Source organism: Megalobrama amblycephala, linkage group LG6 (genome assembly GCF_018812025.1).
Source record: "Megalobrama amblycephala isolate DHTTF-2021 linkage group LG6, ASM1881202v1, whole genome shotgun sequence".
Lineage (NCBI taxonomy): Eukaryota > Metazoa > Chordata > Actinopteri > Cypriniformes > Xenocyprididae > Megalobrama > Megalobrama amblycephala.
The window spans coordinates 38,148,289-38,159,300 of record NC_063049.1 but is presented as its reverse complement, the minus strand read 5'-3'; the positions used below and the strand labels follow the sequence as shown (position 1 = coordinate 38,159,300).

General features: G+C 35.9%; 2 protein-coding genes across 11 annotated transcripts in view; both read right to left on the bottom strand.

The window, feature by feature from the left end:
• Positions 1-2,977: 2,977 nt before the first annotated feature.
• Positions 2,978-8,259, bottom strand: frzb (frizzled related protein). The gene is made up of 7 exons (XM_048194531.1): positions 7,054-8,259; positions 6,487-6,525; positions 6,262-6,318; positions 6,006-6,071; positions 5,663-5,867; positions 5,520-5,583; positions 2,978-3,934 (listed from the first exon to the last, which is right to left on the bottom strand). The coding sequence occupies exons 1-7, from the start codon at positions 7,508-7,510 to the stop codon at positions 3,860-3,862; spliced, it is 963 nt and encodes a 320-aa protein (XP_048050488.1). The 5' UTR covers positions 7,511-8,259; the 3' UTR covers positions 2,978-3,859.
• Positions 8,260-9,537: 1,278 nt separating this feature from the next.
• nckap1 (NCK-associated protein 1) overlaps positions 9,538-11,012 on the bottom strand; it is a 58,035-nt gene continuing 56,560 nt past the window's right edge. For all 10 annotated transcript variants that reach the window (XM_048194523.1, XM_048194529.1, XM_048194524.1 and 7 more), the window contains one exon: positions 9,538-10,499. In XM_048194523.1, the coding sequence (XP_048050480.1) occupies positions 10,383-10,499 (117 nt within the window). In that variant the 3' untranslated portion in view covers positions 9,538-10,382. The remainder of the gene's footprint in view (positions 10,500-11,012) is intronic.

Here is an 11,012-nt window from a genome sequence, read left to right as displayed (position 1 = left end):
ATACCGACCAGTGTTATTTCATTGATATATTTCATTGTCATAATATTGTTGATATACTATTGTTGTTTTTGTTAATGTTAAATTACATTTTATTTTTATATTTTCACTTGAATTTTAGTTACTTTTACTCATTTTTTTGTGTTGTCATTTTTTTAAATACGTCAAATAGTTTTTTATTAATCAGTTTTAGTTTATTGATTTTTAGTTTTTAGTAGTGCTGTCATGAAAGTTTGTAAATATATAATACAGTGCCCTCCACTAATATTGGCACCCTTAGTAAATATGGGCAAAGGTGGCTGCGAAAATAAATCTGCATTGTTTATCCTTTTGCTCTTTCATTCAAAAAATTCACAAAATTCTAACCTTTCATTGAAGTAAAACAATTGAAAATGGGGGGAAAAGCTCATTATGAAATAAATGTTTTTCTCTAGTTCATGTTGGCCACAATTATTGGCACCCAATAATGGCAACGTCCTTTTCCCAAGATAACCGCTCTGAGTCTTCTTCTATGATGCCTGATGAATTTGGAGAACACCTGACAAGAGATCAGAGACCATTCCTTCATACCGAGTCTCTCCAGATCCTTCAGATTCCCAGCTCCATGTTGGTGCTTCTTCTCTTCAGTTCATTCCACTCATTTTCTTTAGGGTTCAGGTCAGGGGACTGGGACTGATTTTTATCTGTTGGTATTTGATAGAATCCATGATACCATATATCTGAACAAGATGTCCAGGACCTCCAGCAGAAAAATAGGCCCACAACATTAAAGATCCAGCAGTATATTTAACCGTGGACATGAGGTACAGTACTTTTTATCCATGTGTGCACCAAACCCATCTGGTGGGTTTGCTGCCAAAAAGCTCTTTTTTTTAGTTTCATCTGAAATCACCCTTTTGAAGTTCCAGTCATGTCTGACAACTGAATATGCTGAGTTTGTTTTTGGATGAGCGAGGAGGACTTGTGGGGATGTAGGTGCTGTTTGGTAATTTTTTTTAGGCTTTTTTTAGACTCAACTAATTTCTGCAATTCTCCAGCTGTGATCCTCGGAGAGTCTTTGGCCACTCAAACTTTCCTCCTTACTGTGCATTAGGACGCTATAGACACACGTCCTCTTCCAGGCAGATTTGTAACATCTTTAATTAATTGGAACTTCTTAATTATTGCCCTGATGGTGGAAATGGGGATTTTCAATGCGTTAGCTTTTTTCTTACAGCCATTTTCTATTTTGTGAAGCTCAACAATCTTTTGCTGCACATCAGAACTATATTCTTTGGTTTTTCTCATTGTGATGATTATGGGAATTTGGCCTTTGTGTTTTACACATATTTGTACTCCTGCGGAACAGGAAGTCATGGCTTGACTATATCATGCCCCTAGTCACCATGGTGTGCTAAAAAATGTAAATATGAATGGGAATATACTTCAGAGATATTTTACTCATAAGAATTTCTAGGGGTGCCAATAATTATGGCCAACATGTATTGGAGAAAAACATTTATTTCATAATGTGAATTTCCCCCAAGTAACAAAAAAATTGTTATGGATTTAGCCAACTTTAAACTTTAAATGGAATAACATTCACTGCTGAATCATGCACAATAACACTGGAAACATGGAATAAAAAAGCTAAATAGTATGAAATACATTTAATGTTACTATACAACTCTCTTATGTGTTTCCGCGGCATGCGGTCTGTACCTGTGCTGGTGGACGTGGAGTCAGCAGCTGCCACTGCAACAGCTCTCAGGAGCAGGTTGTTTACAAAGAGTAACTCTGTATGACTCTGTTACTGTAGATTACAGGCCTAATACTGACCCGCAGCATTGAGAAGCATAAACAGAGACTCTCTCTTTCCCTGACAGCAGGAATGCTTCACAAATCTAGTTGGACTGGCTCCAGATTTCCTCTCGATCCAGTGACCAATGGCCAAAGGAAGACAAGGGGAGTTTTCAGGAAACCCGTTTGAAAACAGTCATTATTTTTTTGCAATTCCCAAATTTGTTGATGAAAATGGTGTAGAAATTACACATTGTAACCTTAAGCAAGTAAATACGGTCAGTTTTGATTTCAGTACAGTCTGAACAAGATGTAATATAAGTCTCTGGTGTCCCTAGAATGTGTCTGTGAAGTTTCCGCTCAAAATTCCCCAAAGATAATTTATTTTAGCTTGTCAAATTTGCCCCCATTTGGGTGTGAGCAAAAACATGCCATTTTTGTGTGTCCCTTTAAATGCAAATGAACTGCTGCTCCTGCCTGCTTTCCAGAAGAGGGCGGAGCTTTAACAGCTTGCGCTTCAGTTGCTCAACAACAACAAAACTGGAGAATCTCACGCAGCCAAAATGAGGATTGTCAGTAACGGTGTTCAGCCTTACATTGTTCAAACTGGAGTCGACACTGATGGAGAGACTCAGGAAGAAGTTACAACTTTTAGAATGAAACTGGATGTTTCTGAATGGTTAGTGGATAAATTTATGTAGTTGCTGTGGAGTTGATTCAGCTCATCGACCGTCATGTTAATCTTTTGTACAAATCCAGCATTGAATTGACCCTCGTTTGTGAAGCAATCCGGCATAAAATGACGGCATGGTAACAACACTCTACTACAACAACTCTTCCTCTTCTCTAAAGCAGCCCAGCATGGCCTCACCCTCTTTGTTGCGTGTTCTCGGGGGCGGGGTTTATGTAAATTTTAGGGTTAGTGATGTCACTAGAAAGAAGCTCATTGTAGTCCCTACCAGCCGTTTGTTGTAGTCCTTAAACAGAGAATTCTTAAAAAAAAAAAAAAAAAAAAATCTCCCTTTGCATTGAACTTTGAGTGTCATAACTTTGCAGATGTTGTTTATGCTCAAACAGCAACATTACACACTAACTAAAGTTAAAAACGTGAAATCATAATCAACCACCCCTTTAATAAGGATGCTGAAATAAATACGACACTTATGTGTAAATAAAAATAAATGCATGTCACAGAGTCAAATAAGATTAAACATCTTTACTTGAACCGAAATACAGTGAAGAATTGTTCTCGTTTGTCCTGGAAGACAGAAGGTCTGTTTGCAAAACTAATGACATTAACAATGCATACAAACATAACATGGTCATGTCATCAGCTAGATGTGTTTAACAACCGAGTTATAGACTGTACAATAATAGCCGTTTCCATTGCATGACACTTTAAATGCAACTTCTTCCTAAGAATGACATTTAAGATCAAGCATATCTAAGAGAGAACAGAACTACAAGAAATATCATGTAAAATGCTTTTTTCTCTTTTAAATGAACATCATTCAGAAAGCCCAACAGCTTGTTTTCGTCGTCCACGATAATGTTACACTCCTAGTCTTGGATCATCTTGACGTCTTTGTGCTTCTGCCAAAAGGATTCTCTTTCTCTCTCCCCCCACGCTGTTCATTGTTCTTCCGAAGAACATTTAAACCTCCTGAGGGGGGAATTCAGCGGAGCTGCAGTTCACGATTTGCTACCTTTGTATGCAGAGAGCTCAATGGAGCGCTGCATCGTGTCAAAGCACACTGGCATCTCCGTGGCTCTCCACCTCAACGGCGCTACGATAATATTCCTCCCTCCCGTTCACCCCTTCCCACTTTGATGGGCAAATGCTGCCCGACACTCGCCTTTCCCAACAAGTATACACAGCAATGTCAAACCAACATTTTGTTTGTGCAAAGGCAACATTTTGTTTATGAGAATATAACAACAATAAAACATAAAGCAACAACTAAAAAAAACAGTCTCAGCCAAAAAATGAAAAACAAACAAAAAAAGTACAATAGTGCAATTTCTCAGTTTCATGAACCTCTTCTCCTCCTCGGGCTTGTCCGTGTGGTTTTTCCAAGGACAGTTAGTGGCGGTTCCGTCTCGTGTTGCTCCTGCCTGAGTTTGCTCTGCTCTGCTCACGCAAAAGCTGGTCCCAGCGCTGGCAAACACATAAAAACATTAGTCACTTCCCATTGCCCTCTGCATCAGGGGCCTCTTTCCATATGCTCATGCAAAGGGTCTACAGTGTTATATTTTATGTCAGCAGGTCATAGACACAGAAATTAACAACACTTTATTCCATGCTAAAGTCTGCAGAATAAAAACATATTTCCTACCTAGATGTTATGGCCAAAAACACACACATTATGGGTATATACACACATATTATATATCAAAATTGTGTGTGTGTATATATATATATATATATATATATATATATATATATATATATATATATATACACACACACATGTATAAAATGAATTTGAAAATATATGAATGTCATTACATTAGCTAAAGTTATATTAGATTCTGTTGAATTGAAAAAAAACTTTACTTTTCAAAAAGAAGTCAAAGTTTACAGAAGAAAAACATATATTTTCTTGCTAGATATTATAATATATATTTAAGTGTTAGGACACTTAAAAACACGAATGTCTTCATATTATGTAAAATTACATTAGATTAGATTATTTTATATTAGATGTTAGTAAGGTTTGAATTTAGAAAACTCTTCATTATATTAAAAACTAAGTAAAATTTTGCAGAAGAAAAAACATATTTCCTTGCTAGATATTATGTCAAAAAATCATATATGTAATATATATATATATATATATATATATCAACAGGTTTAACTGTCCAAAGGCCAATACAGCCATTTCATTTGTGATTGAAATATCTTAAAATGTAATAAATGTATATATTTTTTTTATTTTGGCATGATTTTATAATGTCATATATCAACATAGTGCAACATGGTATTAAAATTATTTGTAGAAGTCGTTGCTTTGTTATAAGAATGTCTAGAAAAATGAATTTCATTGATGTCATTCGGAGTAACCGATATAAAGGGATAATTTTGGATCAAGTCATGCGGTCAATATCATGTGACAGGATGTGACATCATTCAGACACCTGCAAAGGACCACATGGTTGTGAAGCAAAGTAACAAACTCTCTCATAACTATTTGAAAAATTCATGTTTTCACTTCCTCATACGCATGTCCCGAAATATCAGGTCATTCGGTGCAACCGCTATAAAACATGGAAAATGTGGAAATATTATAAAAAAAAAAGTACTAAATATATAATCTAGATATCAGCCTGTTAGTATTGTTTTAAAATATCTTCATTCGGTATAACCAAAATTTTGGTTAAACCGAATGACTTTTTGGTGACAAATTTTGTCCATCTTGTAAAAAATGACAAAAGCAGTGTTAATTGATTATAAAAACACATAATCTCCTTGATAATACTTAATAAAACTTCAAAATTAATTATATCTCCATTATGTTTTTTTTTTCACACTATGTATACATAACATTTTTATGTATATTTAGATTTTTTGCAAGGAAATTGGCTCATAAAAGTATAATCCAGCATCATTTGATTGCAGACACTACTTGATTTTATATTTTGCATTTTATGCAATGGCATTTAGACATTTTAAGCATAAGTGTCCAAATACTTTTTGGGCTGCACTGTAATGTGGGGCATATGTTATTTCCATGTTTTCACACCTTCACTTTCCGTCCCATTTTGTCTTTCCACTTCTGTGCAATGGATCCATCAATGAGCAGCAGTCTGTTGGAGAAATGATTGATTATGAGAACAGGAATGTAATCCACAATATCCTCATCACATACTGTAAATCAAGCTTTACCTGGACCTTTCCTCGTTTTCATAACCCATGATGATGTATTCCTCATTGGCAGCTAGTGGAGGACACAGACACCCAGAGTTATAATACAGAGTGACGGTGTCTCGAGGGATGTTGACCAGAGAAGACTTCAGAACGTCTTTGACCTCGACGATGGCGCTCAGGTCATGATTTCTAGTCTTTATCTCTTTCACTCTTGCCCGGATGACTGCAAAGAGAAACAATGAAAGTGTGTCCAGCATTATAAACAGTACTTTCAGTTTAGGAAAGCAAGAGAATGTGTAAGAAACACAAAGCAAACAAAACCACAGTAGTTTGAGACTGCAAAATACCATCCAGGTCTTACCATAATTGTAATTGTTCTTTGAATATGTCTTTTGACCAAGTCTCACAGACTTGCATTTGCACCGATCTGTAAAAGTAAAGGTATTATGTTCAGAAATGTTTATATTAATTGTATATCTAAACAGCAAAATAGACTACTTTTATGCAATGTTAAACATATTTGCATCTGATCAAATATTCATTTTGAATTATGCATTAAAACTAAATGAAATATACATATAACTACTGTAAACGGTAATGATACTTAAATAGTATACCATTAGCTCCTTTGCAGTTGGAATTGTGCGAATCCATCGGGAAGTCTGGGTTTCCCTCTGTACAAGAACCAGAACTGAGTTTAATGTTCAACTTGCATTTCAATCTTTTCTTGATCTAAACTATCTAGTCTGGACACAGAAATAAACCTTCTTTAAATTTGCAATATAAAACAAGTTTTCAAATAATAATAATGATAATAAAATATATATAGAAAAAAATCTTACCAGGGTTACATTTTGAAGGGTCTTGATAGTAAGGATTATCTTTAGGGAAGAAATGTTCAAGGATTATTTTCATAGAATTGATGATAATGATTATAGATATTAGAAATAATAATACAGTATATATTATAAACTCTACATACAATTAATAATCAGTAAAATATTTGAATATATATTGTGAATCCATGTAAATTGAGCCACTCTGGATACAGAGATGACTGTCAAAAGTGCTGAATTCACCTTTCAATATAATATAATATAATATAATATAATATAATATAATCATTGCAGTATATAAATATATTATAAACTGGTCAACTTTTTTACATTAAAACTACAAAGAAAAGTGATCCGATTTACTTAAAACCATCATATATAATAATATAATATAATAAACATTATTTTAATATTTACATATTACATACTATGTATACAATCAAATCTGTATCTACTTATAAGTAAACTTAAAGGGTACTTTTTGATGACTGTCAAAAGAATCCCAATTTACCGTATATAATAGGCTAATAATTAATACTATCAAATAAATACATGACATAAATCATAAATAACCTGGCCCATCTGCCTTGACTATGGCCTCAGGTGAGATGCAGACTCCTCGGTCGTACACGGGCAGCTCCTCGCAGGCCAGACTCTCCGGCCACGTATGGTTGTACTTCTTCATGACCGGCTCGCAGCCGCACTTGGCCCGCTCACACACGGACTTGCAGGGTTTGATGGGGTCGTGCTGGAAGTCGATGGTGCATATGGGCGCGTACATGGCGCACAGGAAGAACAGCAGGTCCGGACTGCACTGGGTGCCCAGAAGCCCCTCGAACTGCTCGATGGCGAGCACGGCGTTGGCCTGCGTGCTGTGATGGAGGTGGTTGGGCATCTTGGTCATGTTCCACGGCATGGTCCTGCACATGGGGATACGGATAGGCTCGCAGGACGCGGCCGCGGTGCCTCGGGGGATCTCCAGAAGACAGGCGATGGCCAGGACGCAAATGAACATCTCGTAGGAAAACATTTTTTTTGTGTGTGTGATAAAAACACAATTGAGAGAAACAGCTAGATATAATTCACCAAGGACATGCGGAGATCTTCTGGAGAGCTGGAGACTCTTGCGCGTAAAAGCTCCCCCAAAATAAAGTTTCTCAAACTAACTTCACCATACCGAAGTACTGCATCAGAAACGCGGATAACAAAAGCTCATCTTTTTAAACTCTCGCTGAAACGGAGGGGAAAAAATAAACATAAATTCTCTCGTTGGGTTCCTCGCTTCAGGAGCGCGCTGGCGAACTGATCTCTCCTCCAGCTCCTGCTGACAGAAAGCGACTGGAAGCAGCTGGAGGAGGAGGAATAAGAGGAGGTGGGCTGGGGACAAGAAGCAGCCCACCTCCTTCTCCATCACTTCAGTCTCCTGTTGCGCCATCAAACACACGACTGTTGACTTACTGCTGCCGTAAATGACTTTATCCAAGACAAAAGCGCTGTTTTGAATAAGTAAAATAGTACATAAATAGAGTTGTGGACATAAGGAGGTGTTAATTTAAAAGCAGACCTCTAATCAACATCGGTCTGTGTTGATTAGGGGACTACAATGAGGTAAAAACACACTTTACATGTTCTTGTAGTGCATTTACAAAAGGACGTGCTGAGTAATGAACTGTTTTGTGGAGCATAACATTATGTTAGCCAAAGGAATGTTTGACTTGATAATATATGGAGACATCTCGCCGTTTTGCTAATAAAATTGCATCTTTATGATAAAATTTAAGGGCACAATTTTTTATTAAAATATTATTGGCCTATCTGTTTAATCATGAAACTCGTTGGCTAACCAGGAAGGCTAATTTGGCTAGGAATGTTTTTAGCAAAGCACTGTTTGAGTTTGTGAGTAAAATGAATTTGTTGCTAATGTGTTGTAAGTGTTTAACATTAATTTCGTGTTTTACAAGTACACATTCATAGCTCAGACTTGATTTTTGAAAGAAAAAAATATATATATATAGTTGCTAGCAAGTTACTACAGGAAAACTACAACTACCATAAGGATGTGTGTATACCTTCTTAACTCAGGAGACGACCGTTTGTAGTCTTTATCTATAAAGTTATTAGCAGCATCTCTGTATGTGATTGATGTTGCACAACAAAATGTAAAAGAATCTTCAAGAAATGTTAATTACATTAATTTACTCATAAATCGAAAAACTGCTATGCTAAAAACCCATTACTCCCGCGGGAACTCAAAAATGCTATTTCTGGGTTTTAGGATTATAAACGGCTCTATTAAGCAAATTCATGAAGTGATATCTGTCCAACAGAAGATATAATCCCAGACATAATGTCGCTATGCACCAAATATATCAATATGTTAAGAGAGGGAGACATGAATCTAGAAAAGCTATAGCAAATCCTATATAGCATAATGTGCATGACACAGTACTCAATTAAACAATTTCATTGTCATTACACCTGAGGAAATGTTTTTTTCCTCACCCTCAGCAGCAACATGATTTGGTTTTATCTCTATGCCAAAAAGGGTCAAGTACAACTTAAATGTGAAGCTAAAAAGGATAAACTAAAGGTAAAAACAAGTCCATAAAAGTAGCTAAATATACCACCTTTTAAAATATTGTGCCTTTTGGCTCCGTTTCTGTGAGAAGATTTAGATGAGCAGCTTCAGATCAAAGAACTTCAGCAATGTTCTTACAGCTTGGACAGAAAAATAGAATAGTAAAATGCTGTTTTTAGAAGCCGTTTTTCATACTCCTGCATAATACAATGTCAAAATCACAGATGCAACCTGTTATAGGGTTCTTCCACTTTTTGACAAATGAATTTCATGAACTTACTTAAAAGTTGCCTGAGAGTTCCGGAAAATTATTTTTAATAAATAAATAAATAATAATAATAATAATAATACATTTAAAAATAATTTATTCTATAAATTCCTGATATTTCCAGGTTTTTCATCAGAACCCTACTGGCTGTAATTATGATCTAAAAAATACATTTATATCACTAAACAGAATTAAAGTGGACCAGTCAAACTGCATATGACCTGATGTTTATTCATGTTATGGAAGATACATTGTCATTTCCAAAAAATCCAAAACATATAAAACCGTTTAAGGGAGAGGAGGGGGAAACAACTGATAAACATTCAATAAATATGTAAGAATGTTTATTATAGCTCACAGACAGGTACAATGGAGTGTCAATGCCACAAGGCATCATGAAAGTTAGTTAAAAAATTATACTATGCTTTGTACAAACAACACTAGGTTGCTTTTATAACATGTAGTTATGCACAATTCTGCCTTTTAAATCCAAATGAGATGTTATATCTATCAATTTGGCAAGTATGTCAAAGAAACACAAAGTGTAATGAAAATAAATGCAAATTCACAGGGAGGGAGAGAGAGAAAGCACGCAGTAACCCACACAGATTAGATCTAGAACAACATCAAAAAAAGAATCACTGTTTCATAGAGGCATCTGTTATCGCAACAAGCATTTTAGCATGATGTAGAGTTTTTAACAATTCACCCTAGCCCTCCCCCCACGTCCCACCACACACAATTCACTATTTAATGTGTTTGTTTCCAAGTTTAACCATTGCAAATTAAAACACAAACCAAAAAAAAAAAAAAAAAAAAAAGAAAAAAAAAAAGGTAATTAGTGTCACTAGTCCCTGGGATCAAATTCGATTATTGTAAGTGGACAATAAACAAATAATTTTTTTCCTTTTTTCCTTATTTTATTCAGTGTTATAAAAGATTTGATCCCATTAAAAGTCTTGAACTGGTAAGACTATAACATTGGAGAATCCTACAGAGGAATATGGAATGAGGGTTGAAGTATCCGGCCCTCGAGTGCTCTTCACACAGGAACTCTTACGCGGATGAAGACACAGACTGCTTGTATACGGCATGGTAGGCATTCCGGAGCAGGACGTACGGGAAGCAGGATTCCAAGAGGTCCATGGTGAGGAATGGTGATTCTTGAACGATCTAGACAAAAAACAAATCACTTTCAGAACAGATCTCGGGGTGATTGGGATGTTCTGCTGAAACCGACACACGTGGGCTCAGTCCAACTCCTCCTAGCTTTCCATTACAGCCTAATTCAGTGCATCCTGCAGATTACACTTCAAAGAGTTAAAAATCCCATGGACAAATCCCCCACAAGCCTCACAGATCAAAAGAGCTGCGTGACTCTCAAACACAAACAACAGAAACAGTCCTTAGCACATTTTCCCAGTCATCAGATGGACTAAAAGAAAGATGGAAATATGGAGAAATAGAGTTGCAGCCCACTTTTTCAGTTGGCTTGGTTCTTTGAAGTATTTTTCCAATTCATTTTTTCCATAGGGATTTCAAAACATTCTTTAGTTCTAAGCTTTGAACCAAACCGATCGGCTCTGAGATCAATCATAATATTGCAGCTTTTGGTTCAAAACAACAAAGTATATGAAAACAAGAAAGACAAGATCTTTATATTAAGACAAGTACTTTATATTATTT